The sequence below is a fragment of the Lutjanus erythropterus genome, chromosome 18 (genome assembly GCF_056507025.1).
Source record: "Lutjanus erythropterus isolate fLutEry1 chromosome 18, fLutEry1.hap2, whole genome shotgun sequence".
NCBI lineage: Eukaryota > Metazoa > Chordata > Actinopteri > Lutjaniformes > Lutjanidae > Lutjanus > Lutjanus erythropterus.
Genome location: NC_139334.1, coordinates 13,503,471 through 13,527,800, shown reverse-complemented (window position 1 = coordinate 13,527,800; position 24,330 = coordinate 13,503,471). Strand labels below are relative to the sequence as shown.

Here is a 24,330-nt window from a genome sequence, read left to right as displayed (position 1 = left end):
CATCAACCTCAGCTGTACTTACTTTAGTGATAAGCAAATGTTAGCATGCTAACACAGTAACCTAAGATGGTGAACATAGTAAACATTATATCTGCAAAACAGCCTGTTAGCATGGTCTTTGTGAGAATATTAGCATGCTGATGTTAGCATTAGCGCTGTGCCTAAAGTCTCACAGATCCATCAGAGTGGACTTTTGCCATGTGTTCCAAATCACATACTTTTTCTTTTAGTACATACCGCAGCTGCCACAAAGTGTGTAGTGTTGCATGCAGTATGCAAATTGCAAATTGGGATATATTACTTCATCATAATTTTGCAGCTTGAACTTTTCATCTGTCATCTGTCATCTGTCTGTGCTCTCTCAGCAGCTCAGTTGAGCTGTGCAGAGGATTGAGGGTAAAAAAAACCCCCAGAAAAACTGGCTTGCATACTGCACAATGTGACTGGACATCCTGGTATTTTTGGCATGCTGCATTTGACATACTATGTATCGGGACAAACTAAATCTTTCTCTGGAATTCTAAATATTATAGCAGTATGGGTATTGGAACACACCCATAGTCTTGTTAATCAATGCAGAGTTCTAGACATGAGAAAGGTGGTGCAGTTGACAACCCTATAATATGCATCATAATTAGTCATAGTGAGGGAGGAGTGCTAATTATGTGTCATTTATGAAAACAATAAAATAGAAAAATCAAGTTTAGTAAAAAGTAAAAGGCTTTAGGAAAATTTGAGGCATGCTAATGCGCTCTGTGTGTCAAACTAGCCTAAATACAGAAGGAAATCTACCATATCAGCCTATTCAGTTATCCTTATCATGTTACTGACCTAAACAATACCCAGATATGTATATTTATCAGCTCCACCTCCTCCTACTCCCACATCCCTGCTGCTTTAACGAGTCTGTTATATCACCTATTTAACAGCCACGTGCTGATTTAATGGCAATCCTCATCTGAACGAGACTGACCATTGTCGGCCTTTATTTCCTGGCAGCGGTCGAGCAATGTTAAGGCCACTCATTTTATTTGCTCCTCATCAATCCTCCCCATCCTTCGCTCATTAAGCTGTCTCATTAACTGTTACAGCCTGACAAGAGGGGACCAGGCTAATGAAAAAGTGTTAATTTCGGCACTGTGGCCAGTAACTTCATTTACATGCTTGGTGTAACAACCCTTTTATATGACAGCAGCATACAAAACTCACTCTACTAATTTACTTTACAGAAAAGCAGAAGCTGCAGTATTCTCTCTTCAACACTAATACTTTGTTTAAAAGGGATAGTTTGGATTATTTAACATAGGGTTATATGTCAAGTATAGTCAGTGTATTACCTACATCAAAACAACACAATTCACACAACCCAACACACAATTCATTCAAACATGTACCTGTAGAATTTGAGTGAGGGTCCTACGGCAAGTAGGACAAATGGTGCCACTGTGTAGCTGATGGCAATCTGAGTCCACGCCCACGTGACGACATCATAGATGCGCTTGTGCATGGCAGAGACCAAGAAGTACGGTCTGACGTTATGTCTTACCTGGAGGAGAAAAATATCCTATGAGTTCTCAACATTTTTTCAGGTGAATTAATCTGTAAACTTTAAAACTTCATTATACTCATTCTTCTTTTCAGTAAACCAGACCTGAATTTAATCAACTGACCCACTTCCAGAAATCTTTGGAGGCAGTAGGCATTACAGCTCATCCTTCTCTTTTTTCCCTCTCTATCTTTTTCCATCATAACTCTTCAGAGAAATCTATCTCTGGACATGTCCATGTAGCAGTGGCCAGCAGTTTTATGGTGGAACTGGGTCAGTGGTCCTCTTGTCCTGTTTTAGATAAAGAAATACAATGTCCCTGCTGGAGCTCACCTGCACAACAAATTTACTGTGCTGGCGTTTCAGTTAATCAACCCTTCTCAAAGTAGATTAACTGGAATTATAGAGCAGGTTTCCGCCTGTACCATCACTCCACTGTCTCTATATAAATATCCTCTTGTCTCCTTCCTTCAAAGACTGGAATGAACAGGTCTGGTTTTGCAGAGATTAGTGGTAATGGCCTGTGTGGCCTTTGTGGTATACTACTTTATCATTATCTCTTGTATCTTGTATGTTTGTGGGTCTGCTAAGTGGCAGTGGTAAATCTAAAGAGCTCTTAAGATTTTTGCAGAAAGATGAATCAAATTTTATGGCAAAGTTTCTATTTGGACTGCAGGATCCACCCTCTATATTATGATTCACAGGCTGCAAGAGTATTAAGTACCACATTAGAATTATGATTTGTATCTATTTGGCAAGAAAAAGTTCCACCAATAGCTACGGTATAGACACAAACAGTGTGTGTACTCACTGCACGTGCAGCCATGGTCATGGCGATGCCAGTGAGGAAGGTCAGGTAATAGCCAGGGTAAACCCCGTGCCACATGGCTGACAGCAGGAAGGTGGCAGCAGTTGGATTGATGGGACAGCGCTCGTAGCACACCCTGAGGAGAAGGTAGACGTGACAAATCCAGTGTTTGGCCAAAACAGTTCAAGTAGAAACAAATGAAAGGTTTCATTCTAGACTTCCAGACACCATTTGAAAAAAAAAAACACAAATAGATGGTTGCTATCCAATTTAATCACATTATGGACTGCAGTACAATTCATGTGTGTTTGTTTTTGTAATCAGAGCAGAATAATTTGGGATTGAGACAGCTGATTCAGTCAAATATGATTCAAATAAAAAATGCAAGGCTTGAGAGATAATCCAGGAGTTTTACTCATAACTGTAGGTCAATCTCACTGTGATATTAACAAACTCTATGGATTGTGTGTTCTCGGTATGTTCTGAATGAGAGAAAAAGAATCTTAAGGAATCATATGAAGGGAATGTTTTAAATCGCCTAATATGATTGTACGAAAATACTTTTGTTTTAGTGCAGGCATTTTGTGACACAAATTACATTGGTACCACTTTTCTGATTCCTAAAATAATCATTTAAAAGCAGTAAAACTATATAAGTATACTTGTAAGCAAGGCAACATAAATTTGCACTACTCCATAAAAATGTTGACACTGATCAGCATAAATCTAAAGCAAAATTATTGAAATATCACTACAAGCACTTTCATATCACTTTGAAAATATTCATGACTAACGAACTGGCACTAATTAAGTGTTGGCAATGATGAAGATGTTGATTGAACTAAAAGTTGTTGTCATTACAAAGATATCGCAAGAAAACTAATCCACTAGGTTATTTTGATCTAAGAGTTAAGAATTTCCTTTAGCAGATTCACTATCCTGTATCCTGCTCTGTGTCTCATGTAAAACATATTTTCTGGATGATTATGGACAGTGCTGATCCTTTGTGTAGATATCACACATGAAGACATGAAGACTGTTTACATAGGTAGCAATGGGAACTCATGGCATCACATATTTAAGAGACTAGAGCTGCTGAAAAAGTTTTTCTTTCAATTTGAGTGACATATGATGCCCATACTGAGATGCAGATATGCATTATACATTTTTGCAGATACTTCAGCAGCCCTCTACAGCCACAACCTGAGCAAAGCACAGCATTTCACTATATATGTGTTTACCTTTTGAGCCAGAGAGCTGTCTGGATATTCCAGTTGTCTAGGAAACTCTTGAAGCTTGTGGCAAACTGAAATTGAAAAACGGCATACTTTTAGGATTTATTTGAAAAGGGCTTTTATCTGGGTATAATAGATCTCATAAAACAAGCCTAACCTCAATGTCCGTAATTCTGAGATTTGATATCAGGTCCCACCGCGGGGAGCCATCTTTGTTGTATCCATTGAAGCCAAATCCGGCAGCGTTGTTGATAGCATCAGCTGCAGAAGAAAGGCACAAATGTTTCTGAGCACAAAAACAGCAGCAAGAACCAAAGGATGACAAGCTCTGCCTCCCGAGAATGCATTAATTTGTGAATCAGTGACAGAAACAGATGGAGATGCAGCATCACATGTATTTGTCATTGGTAAAAGGAAGAGCTGCAGTTTTAAATTCACCACTAGATGGCACTGTTAAACCAGGAAACGCTGTTAAATAAGACTTGTTTTTTTTTAGGCTGCATCTCAACATACTGTACAGACTCCTTTAAAAATAACCATAAGAGAACCAGAACAGCTGCTTCAAATTCACTCACTTTGTACTGAGAGTCAAGCAATTACATTCTTCCAGAGGATGGAGCAGAGTCCTCAGTCTAAATTCAAGCCTTCTTCTACTGAGTTACATCCAAAGGTGAAATTACAGATCTCACTAACTCACCAAGTGTCCAGACAAAGTAGTACTTTGGCCTGAGAGCCAACATGGCCAGGTAAAGGTAGACGACCTGAAGGTAGAAGGGTGTGGAGCTGACAAAGTCGTCGTCTATGGAGTGCTCTACTGGGAGCAGCTTGCACAATGACAGATAGATGGCCAGTGAGATGGCACAAGTGCACAGCTTGGAGATGACGTCATTCTGGGTGGAGGTGAGACAAGAGAGAAGCAGGCCTGTTAAAACCCATTACACCAGATTACGTTCAAAAACAACAATACTTGTACTTCAAAAACTCTTGTTAAGTTGACTCGAGGTTAACCCAAGTCCTTGAGCGTTCTTTCATGTTTTATATTTAGCAGCGTCTGTGTTCCTTTCTCTTCTGAGACAAACGCACACTCAAATCTTGGAGTGTAATTAAATTATTAATGCATTATGCGGTAAGAAAACACAAATAACCTTGAGGTTTAGACATTTGCGTCATTAAATTCCTCAATAATGTCTCAGTCTCTGTTTCTCTAAAGGCAACCAAATGAATTATAATTACCTTGAAAACAGCTCTACACACATTTAATAGAGAATTGCACAATTTAAAGTTTTGTAATATCATTACTGCTCACTCGAGTACTTTCTTTGAGAAGAATTTTAGATTTTTTTCGCTCACCACTGCACAAAATGTAGGTCTATTTTACCACAGAATTTACAGAATTCACACGCACTTCTACTCAAGTGGTAAAAACTGTGTTGTACCTTATGACCACAGTACCAGAATTTCAAACTTCGATACAATACTAGAATAAAATTTTGATACCACAGCTAAAGAAAAAAGTCCTAGGCACACAACATAAGATATATTTTGTCTTTATTTAATTAATAACCTGCACACTGTGCTGACACAGAAAAGTGGTTTTGCCTAATTTCAGACCAGACATTAAAGACTTGAATGAGCACTATAATTATCAGACATTATATTGTTTTAAACTCATGGTACTGAAAAAGTATCAATAATTTAATAGTTTTTACAGTCATAGTACCTTGGGTGAGGGTTCACTCTGCTTATACTTCCCGTTCTCCTTGCCATTGGCGTTCTCCTGGTGGCGTGGCTGGTAGGCCGTACCTTCGATGAAGGCCATGTAGTCGTTGTACGAGCAGGTAGGGCCTGCCAGGATGCCCATGAAGTTACAGTTGTAGCTCAGGTACTCCAGCAAGCTGGGCATCCGCCTGAAGGGCCACAGGGAAGATATTAGAACAGATATATTAGGGGGGAAAACAGGAATTAGGACGTCTCATTCACTCTTTCTTGGAAGGAACAAGCAGGAAGGAAGAAACTCTTAAATGGACAATTATCACAGTGAGGCCTTGGACTTAAGGGGACAAGTGGAGATGGTTGGGAGGACTGGGGTGGGCTGGGTTGGTGGGACACCTTTCGTCACTGTAATCATTTGAATAATGCAACTGACATATGCTTGTATACAACTTCATTACTGATATATGCTGCAAACAAATGTATGATGGGTTTATGGAAAAGATTCAATAAAAACTGCCAAAAACAAACAACAAAAAAGAAAACAAAACAGAAATTAGATGTTTTCATGTAGTGCAGAAGTGCCCAACCCTTTTAAATTACAGTAGGGATCGCTACCTGTCCACTGAGAAACTGGCAGTCTATTCTATTAAACTGTCCAGGAAAAGATGGAGGGCCTGAGTGCTTTGGCTCAAGATTTTGTGGTCTCTTACCCTTCTTAGCTGAATTTAATATGCTGGGCGAGGTTGCAATCTAACTGCCTGAACAGGAGCTCTTGTTTCGACTGCTAATTCCTCACCTTCCCAGAGGATATCTCAGTTAGAGTTAGAGAGTTAGAGGCTGACTCAGTGTAGCCCCAGCTTAAGTTAAGGAAACAAAAGTTTTGGTGCCTCATGCTTGGGATCCTACACTGGTCAGTCAATTTACTGTTTGAAACAATTATATCAAGATGTGAGTCAATTCAATTAAAGGGTACCTAATGGGCATCGAGAGCAGATCTTTATATTGCCAAATAAAATAGAAACAAAAGAAAAATGTACATACATAGAATAATTATGATTCTAATAGCAACAGGACTGTATATATACTGTACATTAATACTGTAATAGTTTGATTAGTATTAAGTAAGTGTATTAGAATACATTTTCAAAGTAACTCTCCCAACCCTGTGATTGGGGTTGTGTTAGTACCCATGACACGGCTAACTGTCACATCTGTGAAGGCCCCATTAATTTTGAAAGGTATATACAGGATTTGGAGCAACATGTGGTGGCATCCAGACGTCTTTTCCAGAGATGACTCTGCTTATTTCAGCAAGACAATACCAGGACACATTCACTGTCTTACAACAGTGTGGCTTCATAGTAAAAGAGTTCAGGCACTAGACTGACCTGCCAGCAGTCCAGACCTAACATAGCCAGACCTGTCTTCACAGCACTCAAGTCCAGTTTGAACACTAAATGCTGTATTCAATTGAATATAGGTCAAAAGGTTTTTTGCAAATCATTGTATTCTGTTTTTAACGTCCTCATTTTTTTGGAGTTGGGGTTGTGTTGTCACATATTACCTCTCTACTACCTCACAGTCACAACTCATCCTCACTCAAATCTAGCTTTTTACATTGCTTCTTCACCTCAGTTGCACTGCCATCTCCAATAGAAACTGCCATGGAAAAGAATTTGCAGTTAGATAGATGAAGGGTAGGGCATTCCTACAATACAGGCCACATGAGAGTAGTGAAAGTGTGGTTTCCTGGATACCGAGTGCCTAACAACTGCTTGACGACACCAGAGAGAGAGAGAGCCTAAAAGAGGGGCAGTGTGGTGATTTCCACAAAGGGCATCATTTCTGTCAGACTGAGTTCACCAACTTTAATTTAAGACCATGAAGACATTTAAAATCAGCTCGATCTTATGAACCCATTCATCTGAAGCAGTAAAAACATACCTGAGTCACATACCTGATAGCTAGGTATTTCTGACTGGGAGTCAGCTGTGCATCTCTTTTGGCCAGACCTGCAGACAGGCACAAGAGATACAGGTCAAAAGTGCAGATCTCCACCAGGCAACAGATGGTGAAGCACCTACTGCAATGCAACCATAACAGATGCAACTAGATTTGCAATGTTTTGAAAGTATTTTGTGTAAATGTGTAATATTTATGCAATATTTGTAATAGTGTTTGGTATAGTATAGCCTCAGTTCTCTTTAAGATGCATAGAATATTACTATAACCAAACATCCTGGGTTCATCTGCAAACTTAATAAGGGAACAATTAACAGGACAATAAGTCCAAACTTCTCAATTTAGAACATCTTCTTATTTATTTAGAACATTTCAAACAACTACATTTCTGGAGAAAATCACAATAGCTGAAATTCTAAATAATTTACACTTGATTGTGCCTTATTCATAGATCAGTCTGCATGTCCCAGCTGTGTCTATTCAGAAGGCTAATCTTTTAGCGTAGAGCCCAGAACTAAAATCACATAAATTTCTGTACATGTACACCTGTAAATCACACCTATAAGAACTCATCACTTATCTTTGTTCCACTCCTTAATGATAAACTTAGGACAAATTAAGCCTTGGTCAGACATCCTCATGGTGGTTACTGTTGTTACTGGAAAGGTTAGTAAAGGTCTGCTCTATTTTTGGGATAAACGTCTGAGTGTTTGTTTTAATCAGTCTGCTCTTTGTTTGTGAAGACATGCAGCTTTGCAACTCATTAGGGTGAACACTGATGGCCAACTTTGTCATCATTTGGGCACATGTACGGTTGAGCATACAGCTCAAGGCTATGTGTAGTTAAATTTTGCTGCTCCTCTGGCCACAATTAAACCTCTGATCCCATTAAATGAACATTGAATGAAAAGATGAATTGTGGAACAGCTTCAATGTGCCTTAAACACCGCTGTGCTTTTAAAAGCTGGAATTTTAAAAAGTGTTTTACTGTATAAAACTATGATCCTGTGCAATGTATGTGTCTGTGTGTGACTGTGTGTGTGTGTAAGTATAAACACCAGGCAGGAATCAGGGTGTGACAGTTCTCTGAGGATGAGGATTACAGTCTTAGTTTCTCATTAGACTCACAGTTGCACGGGGAGTCAGTGACCTGAACAGAATTTAAAACACTACACTGCATACACATGCATGTACCTACCACCAACACACACACACACACACACACACACACACACACACACACACACACACACACACACACACACACACATCAATAGACAAACTGTTATTAGACTGCTGATTGTGTTCAGCGTTGAATATCCTGAGGGGACTTGAGACTCCAAGTCGGAACTAAAAATCTGTAAGTGACTCTCATCATCCTCTCGATCTGTAAGCCTCCCTGACACTTGATCACACTTCTCATCTCTGTCTTTATTTATTGCTCATTATCACGTGGGATCTGCAGGAAGAACTCTTCATTTGTTTCCAAAAGTTGACTTCAGCATTATCATAGCACAGGCGTGGTCAACTACTGTACATCCACAGCTTGGTTTTTCTAATAAATGATTAAAGTCAGTGTTTAACAATATTCAGCTTGTGTGTAAAGTCGGCCATTAAACAGAAAGAGGAAGAGAGTACATACTTGGCCATTGCCCCATTACATAACTGTGTGTATGCTCTCTTTATGGTTCACTAGTCCATTGTCAGAAATGACTACTGGCTCGGAAACGTGGCCATGTGATCCGTTTTAAACTCCAAAGAGAATTGAACCATTTTCACTTCTGTCAAGTCTGCCACTTTTTTTCACAGGAAGCGCACACGCACACAGACACACACACACACACACACACTCAGATGCTCATCATCTTACCATCGTGTATTTCAAATGCCAAACTGGTAATCTTCTGTGTTATAACCATCATGGGCCTGATAAATGGCATCAAAGAAAAAAAAGGGCAAGGTTAATGTTGTGACTTTCAAAACAGGGTTTTGTTTGACTTTTTTTCAACAAGGTGACATTTTCTAATCAATACATGTTTTTCTCACATACTTATAGGTTAGTTTGGATTATTTGAAGTGGGTTTGCATGAGGTACTTGTTGATAGTCTGTTAGGAGATGCAGAGAGGGGCACCAGTAAAGAAGCTAAACAATGAACTGCTCTGGATGGGCTCAGCAAACAAAAGATATTTTAGCCACCTAGCCTCCACTTTGCACTTAGCCTTTTCCATCTGGAAACTGCCATAATATAAACCAAATATTGCTAGGCCAACCAAACTCCATTTTACCTTCCAGAACACAGGACTTGCTGATCTACCGCTGCCTCTTGGTGAGTCCAAACTATTCTGTTAAAACACCACACTCACACAATAATACCAACTAACAGATTGTGGTGAAGGTAGACCTATGGTTGGTTTGGAGAGAGCAATATTTAGCTTATACAACGGGAGTTTCCAATCAGGAAAGACTGTCTGATGGCAAAGTAAAGCTGTTAAAATATAAATATAGCATGCACTTAAATTAATATTGATATTTTTTAAGTGAACCCTTTTTCAAGTGGCTAAAATACCTTGTGTTGCTGACCCTGTCCACAGCAGTGCATTTTTTAGCTTCTGTGCTGGTGTCCCTCCCTGCTTCTCCGGAGTGTGGCAGTACCAGCCACCATCTCCTATAAGTAATACACTGACTACCAATAAGTAACTCATATAATCCCACTTAACAGAATCCAAACAATCCTTACAACCTTAATTTTGAATGCGTGTTTCTTTAGTTTAGAAGAAGCCATCATGTTAAACTGCCAGCCCATATTGTTGCATTTTACATGGGTAACTAATGACCTTAGATGTAAGTTCATTCAGTAATAATAGTATCAGTATGAGTAACAGTAATACCTCCACAATGGGAAACTTCCTCCCATCTAATTGCAGGCCTTTTCAAAAGTTCCTGTAGCTATTCTTTCTATTCTTCTTCCTTGTTCTTTAGGCCAAAACCAACTCAGCCCTCTTCCTCTTGACTTAGCAAAGCCGTTCTATATCAAACAACAGTGTTAAGTCTAATTTAGCCTGTATATACACAACCTTTCTGTTGATGTTTGCATCGGCAAGTATAAAAATTCCTGACTATTTTTATACATGAAAACTGCTGATGACATCATCAAGCTCAGCTGCAGAGTCATAAAAAAGCAACAGACCAGAGATTTTCTGGTCTTTAAATAAAACTGCTTCAAAATACTGAGGAATATTACACCTTAAGGTATACACAGGGCTCACACTGACATTAAGAAACACATGACATTGACATTTTCAAGAAAAAGAGAGGGACAGGAGACGAGGTAGCTGAAATAGTGAAATCTCTGCCCTCGCAGAGGCAGTATGGGTTTGCATTAGGTTTCTTAGCAACTAACCACCCCCACCCTGCTGGGAGTGCAGGCTGTCTGCTTGAATTGTCAGACAGTCTGGAGGAGTGGGAACCAACCACAAGGAACTAGAGTCACTATCGATGTCCTCCTGCCGACACAGCAGTGTGACACGCTCCTGCTTCTGTTTCTCTGAGACTGGTTGAGTCATATCCAATATTCCCCTTACTCTTACAGGCAACTTCTCCTTTTAGCATTATTTGTGCACCATTTAGCAGTCAAAGCTAAGGCCGGCGGAGGTCTTCCGTTTTTAATTGAGGAAAGATTCTAAAGAGCTCTGTGGTTTCAGTGTAGCTTACCCTGTAAAATCTGCAGAGTACATGCCGTAGTCAAACACGTAGACTCGTGTGATCTGACACAATATCAGATAGCCAAGCGTCACGATGAAGCAATACCTGTGCAGGGATAGGAAGAAAAGGAGAAATGAGAAAAAAAAATTATTAAGTCGAACACACAGGTAAAAATGCAGACTTCAAAGACCAAAACTATCAGATTCTGGTGCATGTGTAATAGCTGAGCAAGTTTAGTGCCCAGCAGAGCCTCAAGAAACTTTTTCATTTCCTGTTCTTGTATTTTAATTTGCTAGACTCGTCTATGTTGAAAAGAAAACAAGATGCTTAAAAGATGTTGTTGGGGGACCTGAAAAGGTGGCATATAGTCAAAGCAAAACATCTGACAAAAACAGCAAAATGCTACCTAACCAGCTAGCTAACTTATACCAGTCATTAACTAGCTAGTTAGCTACCATTTTGCTAAATTTAGCTAACTTAAGATCTGACTATATACCATGTGTGACATTTTTACAGGTGGCCCAGCAACATCTTAAAGCTACAATGAGGAACTTTCATATTGTGTGGAGGCCACCGTGGACAGAAGCAGTGGCACTTCCTCTGCCATAACCACAAGATATAACATAAAAAATAGAATGATCTAAATAAAAAATCTCTTCCTGCTCCTTTTTAACTGGCTAACATAGTGCTCACTTTAACTTTGGCTGAAAGTATAACCTGTTAAAACTCCTTCTAGTATATTTAAGATGTGTCTATGTACAGAATATGTTGCTTTTAGAGATCCTCAAGCAACATCTTTTAACCATGTTCAAAATTTGTTTTTGTTTTCTACATATAAGGGCCTTGCGCATAACATATCTAAGCAAAGGAAAGAGGGAAGCCTGATATCAAGCTTGCTCAAGAGTTATTGGAGTACAGAGTTAAAAAGGGTGGGATTCAGGAAGAGTTAATTGAATCTACACAGTGATATGGAGCTTCTCAGGCGGGGCATCTTAATACACTTTAAACTTCAGAGTTCTGCGGAGAGAAAATAAACTTTTGTCCTCCTATCTGTGGCAGAACTAGGACTTTCTTCTAGTACAGTACAAAAGACAGCGTCCTCGGTAACAGGACAGAGCTGTGGGAAGGGGAGGGGGTCGGAAATTGGACAAAAGGGCAGAGGAGGCTGCAATAATGTGTCACTGTCAGTGGTTGAAGACAGAGGACAACACAACCTTTCAACAGAAGACCAAAGACAGAGCAGCACTAACTCCTGTTGTTCACAAAGCTGTTGCAGAGTCAGCCCAAGTCCGAGCTAGCTAGCTAGCATTCCTCTGCTGCCAACAATAAGAAGATTGTGCTGCTCTGAGAAGGAGTACAACACACCAGCTACAGTAAGGCTGCACCGCCGATAAGACACAACAGGACCTCTTGACTCTTAGAGCCTAGGCATCATCTGATCTCTACTGCCAAACATTTATGACAGAAAAAATAACCTACTCAACAACACTGCTGCAATATGAAATATTCTCAGACTTTTCAAGACCTTTCTCAGACTCTAAAAACTCATATATTACACACTACTATTAATCACAAAACCCTCAGAGAAGGCAGAGAACACGATTATATTACAATCCTGTTATGTGCTCTGAGAGCTCTGTGTTTGTATCCAGCCCACACTTGGCACATTTGCAGCGTACAGAGTCTTGGGAGACTACATGGCTCTTTACAAAGGCCTTCATATTCCCAGGCCTTATCTAAATGTGCTGCATGGATACACTGACTAATACTAGTTAAAATGTATGTTTCTTGGTAAGTAGTTAATTTTTGGAACAATGCTGGTTTATAGCTTTCTTCCTCTTTTAAAATTATTTTTCTTTATTTTTTTTTCAGTCATAGAGACAGGCCAGAAACATGGGGAGAGAGGAAGGGTACAACAAGCGACAAAGGTTCAAAGGCTCGAACTATTGTCATAGAGCTTTCTATAGTGGACACCCTGAGAGGTATTTAGCTAATATTGTCCACTATTGCCTATAGCCTGTCTAAAGGTATTAAATAAAAGAGTTTATAGAAGCAACAGAAGACAGAAACTTTTGATCTGCCTGTAAACCTTGTTTCCATACAAACATGAAAAACATGAACCTGGGGCTATGGATGTTTTTATTAAAGAGGGAATTACACTTACAGGTTCAGGCTCAGTGATCTCAGCGGGAATCAAAGCCAAAAACTCATTTTGTAATTTTATCCTTACACTTTCAGTCTATGAACTTATTGTGTTAATCTGGTTCACATAACTGTCTCAAACATTCTGGTGCATTTATTTGATTTGGTTAAAAACAAAACAAAATAAACAAACAAACAAACGAACAAACAAAAAAAAGCCACTGTTTAAAGGACCAATCTCAGTTGATTGGATTCATCATCAGACATAAAAAGAAGAATTAAATTAGACCCGATGTAGCAGGGTACAAGCACCTAATTCAACCTGTTCACTGGTGTGTTATACAGAGTAGAAAGAAACACCTGAACCTGAACCTGAACCTGAGTCATGCTTATGGAGTTAGACAAGTTGCCCTGTTATACCTGCTCATGAGGGATGCAACGATACATCAGTTTAATTTTCAACAATCCAATAATATCAATGCAATGATGAAGTGAAAATATCAATATATCGTCATGTTTAACATATGTCCTTTGAAATTCCTTCGGTATGTCTGTGTAATAAAATGTCTGGAAGTCATAAAATTGTTGAATCACAATTTAGTTGCTCTTTGTGAGTTGACATAAATGTAACTGACTGCGGTAACTGGACAGTTGATATCGTCTGATATCAATCACATTTCATATTTTCTTGAATCAAGCTGAATTATCTTGTTGCAGACCACACCAGCAATGTTCGATAATACTGTCCTATAAAATGAACATTTTAGCAGTGTAAGAAAGCTTATAGATCTTTTGTTAATATTTTCAATCCTTAGAACAACTCTACACAAAGCTCGGCTTTCTCTGCTGGCAGCACACAGCTGCAGTTATCAGTGAAGATATGAACTATATGTGCTGCAGCAGCTATATTTGCATTGAGCCCACCAGGGATCCTGTCTTTATCCTCATCTGATTTGTGTTTGTGTAATTCACAGCTCAGAGGGGGGAGTGTTTCATTTCCACTCCAGGCATCTCAGATTGGAGCCTGGGAGTAAAGTAGGCTGGCCTCCCACTGAGGGACAGCAGTAGACAGGTCAAGGCATAGAACAAGGAGCCACACAGACGCTGCAGGTACGGATACACACTGTACATGGAGCCATGAAAATGAAAAAAAAAAAGAGACTATAAATAAATGTCTGAACACTCTGAGACCTCTTTCTCTAAAGGTTGTGTACACATAGTAAATGCCTAGAGGCACACTTCATGCTTACACAGATCCAGAGGAAATTTCCATCTGTTCAGCATGTAACCGTGAGGCAGTAATTTACACACTTATCATCGTCAGGTTCACAGTCATGCTTTCACATCAAAACTAACACAAATTTCAGTTAAACTGCATGCTTATGTTACAGATAAAATAATATTTCTCTATTCATCATCCATAACTCAGGCCCTCCTGAGGATAAGATGGCTGTAAATGGAGCTAGAGATGTCTACAGGGTAGTAGAGTAGTTCTATAGAGTGGTCATTCTTGAGAGCTAAAGTTTGGTGCCTGGATGCTGGAAAGTGTCTGATAGGCTTTAGTGCTCTTGAGCTGTTAGGCTGGGAGTGGGGCTGAGATACTGGGCAAAGAGCTGAAAGGAGAATTCTCACTGTTAGCATCACCGCTCCCCGCCCTCCACGTTAAAACGTGACGCCGGAGACACACAGCAGGCAAAAGTGCCACAAACTGCTGGGATATGTTGATTCACTGTGCCGCTCCTCTGCTCTTTTCTAATTACATGTAGAGCTGATCTTCATAATATCCTCATGAAATTAGCTTTTTATGTGCTCCTTGATAAAATGTGGGCCAATACTTTGTACGATGATCTGCAGGGAGGGGCTTTGCTCCTGCCTGTGTGTATTTGCTCTGCTCCTCCATCTTGCTTTCTGTTTAGACACAACTGACAAATATGCAGAATAAGTAATTCTGATAATCAATTCATCATTTCAATAATTTTTCAAGTAAAAGTGTTAAACATTTGCTAGTAGCTTGCTGATAGTAAATAAACCATTTTGGGGGCACTGGGAAGTTATGATGAACATTTATCACATTTTTGACATTTTATAGACTAAACAATTAGTAAACCGTAGAAATCATCTGCAGATTGATCAATAATGAATAACCATTTGCGACTCTACAAGAGAACAATGATCACTTGAAAAGACTGCATTTACATCAAGCCTGATAGCATGCCTTGTCTGACCTCTTCAACATTCTGAGTTATTATAATTTTGTTATGGTTCTTCTTTAGCAGCAGTATCAATTAAAGAGGGTACTTGCATTGCCGTCACAGCCTTCTCCATTGGCTACACCCTATCTAATGATTTCACAGTTCCCTGTCTCTCCTTGCCGTCAGCCAGCAGGCAGTGCTGTATTCACACTTGAGGCGAGTTGTCGGTAAGTGTCTAGAACTTTGCCTGTCTGCCCACCACATCCAACAGGTGAACTGTCAGAGAGATTTGGGCGGGTTTGGGGAGTGCCAGGAGGGAGGAGTGAGAAATCCAGACCTGCACAAGAGTGAAACATGATACCTCACCACTAAACAAAGTAGTCCATCTAGACCAGAGCCACTCTAAGCCGGGTTTTACACCCACAGCCACTCCCATGGTCTAGGAAGAGAGATTTTAGCAACTCCATAAAGCTGTCACACTGCACTCACTGTACACTTTTCTCCCAAGGGCCAGCTATGTGAGTGGCAGAACAACAAATAGGGAACACAAGTGCTGCCACAGTGCATTGGTCTTGGGAGAGTTGTGCTGCTCAGAGTGTTCTCCCAAAAGTTTGTCCAAGCAAGCAAGTCCTTGGGATCCGTGATCTAATGTGTAATGTGGGTCCTTGACACAAAAAAGTTTGAAATCCCCCGTCATAGCACATGGTATTACTGTATACATTCAGCATTACAGTTAATATATAAGTGTAATACAAAGTATATATACTTATACTATTCATTTTATCTCTTCTCAGTAGTATTATCATTAGCAAGGGTTACAGCATGTTATATAATACTATAAAAACATAATGAAGAGGGATGGATGGCTGACTGGGGGATTGAAATGAGAGATTAAGCTCTAGTAGGGCAAAGATGGATTAAAAAAAGAGAAAAAGACAACTTAAAGGTCCAGTGTCCAAGATTGATGGCAGAAATAGAATATAATATTCATAATTATGTTTTAATTGAGGTGTTTATATCTGCACGGGTCCTCTTACATGGAGGCCACCATGTTGTACTCATATTTCATATTCCTACACCAAACAAAACACCAAAACACCAAACTAACTGTTGCTAGATACAGCATTTCACATTTTATGCAAGTTTCATGGCCACCATAGGTTCTCCTGCCCCAGGGGTCAGGAACATTTTGGAGGGGACTGTCTTACAAACTTAAACTTAATGTTAAATTCCCTCAAAAAAAGTAAGGAGGAGGGCAGCACTTTTTGTATCCTGTCCTCATGTTTTAATATGTCAGCCTTTCTTGTAACAGCTTGGTACGATTTCAAACTCTGGTCATATAATTCCAGGTGTTGTTGCACCAAAATGATTAACTTCTTGTGGTCCAGATCGGCCCTGTTTTCTCCTTGTGTGAGGGAGCTAAGTCACATCCAGTTGCAAATTCTGTCATGGAGGACAGTAAAAAGTTAAAAAAAATTAACTTTGGACACCAATGCTACCGTATTCTTTGCCAGTCTCACATAACTTTACGATGACAGAGAGATGGTAACAATTATCACTGTTGGTGACAATGCAGGGGACTGTGCAGGCAAGCAAGTCACATTCTTGTGCATGTGAATATACGCAAGCACAGAATGTCTGGAAATATAATATGAAAACCTGTGCAACCAACTGAAGTGTTGTGTAGTTCATAGAGCAAAGGTCGCCGGTTAAACATTGAGAGAACGGGTGCATTCAGTCACCAAAAAGCACACCGAGTGCTCCCAGATAAATCTCAACCTGTTGCTCCAATTATGCTTAATTTGTTATGCAAAAACCTGAGGTAGAGGGTCCAATGCCCTCTGTAAACATGAGCATGTCAGGGCGTCCTGCCTCTGTGCCTGTTCTCCCCTCTGCCCTTAAGCTGCACCTTCATCGGGGTGTTTGTGCCGCATGAACTTTTATCTCTGAAAGCGATGGTGGGTGTGTTGGTTTGGCGGGGTGACAGCAACAGTTTTTAGTTTCAAAAGAGCTACTGTACGATAGGAGGGAGTGGATGCTGCTTATCTACCCGCTTAGATGAGGGGCAGAGCACTGGGCTAAATGCCAACTAATGCTGTTTGTAGATGATTAAACTTCCAGGAAGAATGTGACAGGACTTTTGACGTAAAACATTACTAAATGCCATATAGTGTAGATACTAGGGGTGTAACGATTCAATCATGCATCCGATGCATCACACTTTAATGTGCAAGATATGAGTGCATCGGTTCAGACGGCCTGTATCTGAAAAAAGCTAAACACAAATTGGAAAAAAAAAACTTCCTCCGTTTTCTCTTTTCTCCTGCCTCTGCCTGCACCAGTCTCGCTGGACACCTGCTGCTGTTGCACTCACACAAAACAAGCGCTCCCTGCTCCTTCTCCTGTGTCTCCTCTTCATTTCATCAAAACAGACAGCGACAGAAGTGACACTGCACTGCGTCTCACCACCAAATTTTCATAAAGCGCAAGTGTGGAACAAGTTTGGGTTTGTTATAAGAAAGATAAACACTGCTGCAAATCATTTTTACAAAACGTTTCGGACAGCAGAGTACAGAGCCACTAGTCTGACCCACAGAGACGTCATGTCACTGTGAGAGCATCAATGCTCCTCCACAATAATCAAAACCACAGCACTCTTCATATGAAACAGAGCAGCACATCATCTTACTGCAAAAATACTAATATTTTAAACATCGGTCTCAGTCTGTGGGATACACACCCCTAGTAGGTACACATGTCCAGCGTTTTAGGTCACCGTCAATGGGTTTGGAATATTTTCTTTCTGAGGGCAGACACTATTGTGATTAATGTTTTCTTAGCATCTATTTAAAGCTCTCCCCAGGGGAAAACATCTACTGCTTACACCTGCACTCATAACCTTGAATTCTAGTAAAAACAAAAAAATAACATCAAAGTGTGTGTGTGTGTGTGTGTGTGTGTGTGTGTGTGTGTGTGTGTGTGTGTGTGTGTGTGTGTGTGCGTGTGTGTGTGAGTGCGTGTGTGTGGTTGTGTTGATGAGCCATGGTCACAGATGGAAGCCTGGGGGCAGAATCGTCACTGTCATCCTGACAAAGTCTCGAATGCCTCAAAAGAGACAAACGAATGAAGACATAAACTGGAGACTGATCCATAGTGAACTGATTTGACGCGTTTGTATTACCTAATATTTAATCTGTAATTTTTTCTGACAAGATTTTGGTTTACTGGCTTTGACAAATGGATTTGTCATGCTTTCACTTGCCCTTTCAGGTTTATTCATGCAGGCAGTGATGAGGCATTTCAAGTTCTGTGGCTTTCAGACACTTCCAGGAATCATTTCACTCCACTCGCACTTACTTGTGCATGTGCTCCAGGCCAGCGAAGACCATCACGCTGTAGGACAGACCACTCTGCACCAGGAAATGAAGGGAGTACCTGAGGAGAGACAGATGCAGAGTCAATATTTAATATTTTGGCATTGTTTTTTCATTTGCTATTTACAGTAAATAGGGATGCAGCTAATTATTTTTTATCACTGATTAACCTGACAATGACTTTCATGATTAATCAATTAAAACCCAATCAAAGCCCTGTTGAAGACGTACAGTGCTTGAAAGATGTTGGCATTTTAATGCTCTATCCACTATAATAAATGCTTTTTATTTTTTCTTTCCTCTGCGTTACCACTTATTTTTTTTATTTTGGACTCATTGTTCATCCACGGTTGAGTATACAGAGCAACCAATCATATTTTCATTAATCAATTTATTGTTTAGTTCAGTGGTTCTCAAACTGCGGACCACAGAGCCACTGCATGGGAGGTGTGCCTGACCAGGGGGGAAATATGTTTAAGAAGCTGGAGACAGAAAGTGTGTGACAAAATGACTGAAACGATTAATCAGTTATCAAAACTAGAGCTGCGACGATCAGTCCATAATTGATCAGTTAATAGCAGACTATTTTGATAATTGATTAATTGTTTTGAGCCATTTTTTAAGAGAAAACAAAAAGTCAAAATTATTGATTGTCGTTTTTCGAATGTCAATATTTTCTGGTTTCTTTATTATTCTATGACTGTAAACTAAATCTTTGGGTTGTGGACAAAACAAGATATTTGAGGAAGTCACCTTGGGCTTTGGGAAACACTGATCAACTTTTTTTTCTAACATTTTGTGGACACAACAACTTTTCACAACAATTTATCAAGAAAATGTTGACAGATTAATAATAATTAAAGTAACTGTTAGTTAAAACCCTAATCAAAATAATTAGCAACTAATTTTCTTCCAATCAACCAATTGGCTAATCGTTGCAGCTCTGATGGGAAAACATAACACATGCCTCTTCCTTATATCAAACTATATTAAGACATAGTTTGCTCTTGATATTAACATCCACATTCTGCTTTGACATCCCATTCCATCATTAAGAAGAGGAAATAACAACATTACGAAACCACGGTCACACCATCAGCCATGTGAAGCTAGACCTTTGTAACCAGTAATGTGTCATCTCCAGTCACAGGGCAGGACAGTGACACTCACCGTCACACTATGTCCTTAACTGATTCACATGTTGTCCAGCTGCAACTGGACAACATGTATCGCATTGTTACAGTGTATTTTGAATGAATGTGTGTGTGTGTGTGTGTGTTGATCAAGCACACACACAGTGTTCAACAGCAGCAGCAGCTACCAGATGGGTCTTTGAAGGGCACAGTGTGTGATGCTACCGACGTCAAGCCCTCCAGGAGAGGAGAGATGCCACAATGTGTTAGTAGTGAGTCAACAACAGAGGGCAAGGGCATCAGGGGTTGGCGGGGGAACAAGAGGGCACAAGCTGGGTGAACTAATGAATTCTCCAGCAAATAAAAGAGTTAAGAACGCAGTAATATCTGAGAACGGGAGAGGAAAAAGAAATCTAACATTCTCCTGCATTGTTTCAACTGTTAAACGAGCTCAGACTGTTTTCTCCTGTGACATTCAGAAACAAGCTTGTGCGCCTGACGGAGGGGGAATACATCCTAAAATAAACTGCAGCATCTGCGAGGTGGATCCTCTGGGGCTGCAGCCAGGTGCCCTCTAAGACACAACAGTGTGAGTGTGTGTGTGCAATAAAAGCCGAAAGTGTGAGAATGCAAACGTGTGCATAGATGCATTCATGCATTACTCTCAAGCAAGCAGCAGCAACAGAAGTCGAATGAGACCCCGTAAACAACATTTAAGTTACTGTGACCTTACTCTGCTGGAGAAGTTTAGAAAATAATTATACCTGTCTTTCTGAGTCACTAATTTCAGTCTCTACATCGTTATACAGTACGGTAGCTTAAAAATCAGAAATTTAAAGTGATAAGAACACTTTTATTCCTCTAATTAGTGTATAAGATAAAATACTTAGTTTGAAGCCCTGAGCCAAGTACAATAAAGATTATATACTAGCTTTGTAAAATGTTTATAGACATTTAAAGGGGCTTATGCTCTATTAATTATTGTAGCAGATAAAACTCTGGCAGGCTTCACAGAAATAAACTTCAAATATTGATTGTTTGGCCCATTTGGTCAAAGAGGCTGTCATGTCTTGGTCAAATGGACAGGACAATCCATCATAAGAGTCCTGAAGTTTTTTCTCATTTAAACAATGTCATTAAAACATCCTTTTTTCAGATTAGAAACATTGCCAAAGTCAGATCTTGTTTAACTCAGAAAGACACTAAAATACTGACTGCTTTTATTACTAACTGCTAGGAATATCGTAAATTTTACTGGCTTACTTAGAAGTCTATAAGAAAACTACAGCTCGATCTGAATGCTGCGCCCAGTCTCTTAACTAAAACAAAGAAAATGAATTGCATTACCCCACTGCTTTAGACACCGAATAGGTGACCTGTTTTTTTTTTAGAGATTGTTCTTTTGAAGCTGAAGTTCTTTTGCTTGTATATAAAGCTTATTTCTGTCGGTCTGTCGCCACTTTTCTTTTAAACATTCCTTAGGAGTCCAATAAACATGCACTCCGTTTTCATGCCCCTTATTTTATCTTTTCGTTCTGTCAGTTGAGTTGAACTGTGAAAATAATAACTTCATTTTTGCTCTGATTTGTACAGAAAAGCACAGAACATTTTCGCAATCCTTGTTTTGTTGCTCACTAAACCAACACCCAGTGACTACAGTATAGTCATTTTACTTGTGTTGTCTGACTAATTGTAAAGTTTGCTTCATTATTATTTTAGTACACATACTTCTGTTGTATTGTTGTTGCGTGTGCAATGATGTGATGACGATCTGGTGACTGTTTACAGAAATCATCCTATGATGTTTATAATCCTGTAAGACAACTTACAGTGTGGGTGCACTGATAGGTACTGACATCTCCAGTTCTACTGTTTCTATCTTTTTAATCACTCGCTCCTCTAAATACAGATGTATGACTGTAAAGTTGTCTATTAAGTTTTATTGAGTTTTTCAACAAGAATATCCAGCAAACAAAAAAAAAAAAAAAACAACAGGAAAACAAAACAAAAAAAGGCAGGTAACCAAACAGACACTGATGTAATGAAAGGAACTTATTTGGTTAAAATAATGTGGTGAGCTTACATATAAATTCACTTTGAACAATAAAAGATTTGCACTATTCAAATGTATTTATAAGAGCCACATTTGTGTAACACAGTCATGCCATGCCATCTGATACAGGGATGGATTACACTACACAACCTCTCTCCGAGCCACAACAAATAACCTGATCCAACTGCAGCTTGGCGTCAGTTGCATCATGTCGGGGCGGTGATGAAATAAAATCCTATCACCTCTAACCTGATGACCAGGTAACATTTCACCTGGTTAGCATTTTCCCACTAGCTTGATGTCTTGCTCATGTTTCCGAGGTTTGCTCTCCAAAACACACACACACACACACACACACACACACACACACACACACACACACACACACACACACACACACAGCAGCTCTTTGAGAGGCACTCTGCCAGAGGTACAGTGGGGTTGTCTATTACAGGGCAATAGCTTTCTAATTGGATATCAGTTACTACCCGATCGACCCGTTTGCTTTGGCAAGGATGAGGAGAATGTGGACGTGGTGAGGGAGGATGAGGAATGAGGAGAGGAAGAGCAATGAGGAGGGTGGGGCAGAAGTGAGAGAAGAGAAGGGGGATGATGACAGACAAGTAGCAAACAAGGAAAAGGTGCAGGAAGATGATTGTTGAACACAAACGGAATAAGAAACAGAAAATTCAATGGAGTGAGTGATGATTTAAAAGTAAGAATATAAATGAAACGCTCTTTACATACCAAATCTATTACTCGAAGGAATGTCATTCCTTCGTGGGAAAATCTTCCCTTAAAACTAGAGCTGAAACGATAAGTTGATTGACTGAATGATAATTGGCAACTGCTTCCAAAGCAATTTCTTCAGTCGTTTTTAAGCAAAATTGCCAAGTATGATCTAGTTCCAGCTTTTCTTTCGCTCTTGTGATATTCATAGTTAACTGAGTGTCTTTAGGTTTTGGACTACATTATATATTTTATACATTTTTACATTTTATTGGCCAAACAAATCAATTGATATTAAAAATAATAAATAGCTATTACCTCTTCTTACTGTTCAGTGCTGTCTATATTTTATTCCTACAGACAACCACCCAAATGAGATGAAAATGAATGGATAATGTCAGTGTGTAAGTGGTGACTAGTTAATAAATAATTAACACTGAAAATCTAGCAAGCAGTTAATTCAATTCATATTAAACTATATAATAATTCTGTGTCAATTCAAGGTTTTAGTACTCAACTTAAATCAGCCAGCAAAACTTCAGGGCTGGGGTTTCCTCAACATTAGCCCACTCTGGAAGAGATTATGTGCTAATATTGTATGCAAATTCATTTACTGTTCGGGCTCTTTGGATTTAGTCTTTCCATGATTATATATCAGTGGCATTTATGGAACACAGACACCTAACCTTATATGTTTTGCCCTGAGAGGAGTCACAATCTTTATCTCAAACAGAATGGCTTTTCACTCCACTACATGGTACACCTGCATGTAACTAAACAGCTGAAATCAAGCTGCAACTAATTATAATTTTCATGACAAATTAATGCTCAATTTCTAAATTAATGAAATAAACTGTAAAAAGTGAAAAATGCCCATCATGATTTCCCAAAGAAGAGCTTCACATTTGAGAAGGCGGAACAAACCAAATGTTAAGCGTTGTTGCTTGATAAAATATTTAAAATATAATTGATTATCAAAATAGTTTCTGATTAACTTTCTCAAAGCTATTTTGTTAACCAAATAATTGTTTCGGCTGCAGCTGGAATGCATCCTCTTGGGTATATAGAGAGAAATTCTTGGAAAATGTCAGAAATCACCAACTGAAGCAAAAGTGAACACTTGATTACACTTCATTATATAACGTTTTCTTTCATTACATAACATTACATAATATTTCAGATACCAATACCTGAACCATGATTAGCAAACAATCCAGTAGTATATAGTAATGTATTTACAACAGCATGAAATTGGGACATGACCACAGTCTGCAGGAAAAGGATTTTACTAACATGATATTGTAGGAAGAAATTCTGAGGAGGGAGCAGAATATAAAATGACAGTGATGACAAGAAAAGAGCTGCGGGATAAATACAGCAGTGACTCACCAGCCGAAGCAGAAGAGAGCCAAGTAGAAGCCCAGCAGAGTGGCCACCACATGTCTGATGAAAGGACTGGTCTTACTGGGGTGGAGGTAGATCCGAAACCACACAGCCATCAGCAGGGCGAACAGCTGACATGCCACAAAGTTAACCTGCGTAGAGGGACGCACAACACAATGTTACAGATGTATGAGGTCAGGATTACTCCAAATACACTGACTGCTGGAGCTGGGCCTATGCCAGGTTCTGGGATTACAGCGATGTTTAGGCAGATAAATAAATAATGAGAAATAATGAGAGAGAGGGGGGGCCACCAAATTCAGGACTGTGGAAATTGTGGAAATACAGATGATAATG

General features: G+C 39.5%; 1 protein-coding gene across 1 annotated transcript in view; it reads right to left on the bottom strand.

Moving 5' to 3' along the window:
• mboat2a (membrane bound O-acyltransferase domain containing 2a) overlaps positions 1-24,330 on the bottom strand; it is a 55,404-nt gene that overhangs the window by 3,582 nt on the left and 27,492 nt on the right. Inside the window, exons 2-12 of the mRNA XM_084741905.1 lie at positions 23,980-24,125; positions 18,659-18,736; positions 10,977-11,072; positions 9,135-9,190; positions 7,260-7,314; positions 5,310-5,496; positions 4,287-4,479; positions 3,747-3,850; positions 3,596-3,660; positions 2,358-2,490; positions 1,395-1,546 (exon numbers count right to left, since the gene is read on the bottom strand). Of these exons, the coding sequence (XP_084598031.1) occupies positions 1,395-1,546; positions 2,358-2,490; positions 3,596-3,660; positions 3,747-3,850; positions 4,287-4,479; positions 5,310-5,496; positions 7,260-7,314; positions 9,135-9,190; positions 10,977-11,072; positions 18,659-18,736; positions 23,980-24,125 (1,265 nt within the window). The remainder of the gene's footprint in view (positions 1-1,394; positions 1,547-2,357; positions 2,491-3,595; positions 3,661-3,746; positions 3,851-4,286; positions 4,480-5,309; positions 5,497-7,259; positions 7,315-9,134; positions 9,191-10,976; positions 11,073-18,658; positions 18,737-23,979; positions 24,126-24,330) is intronic.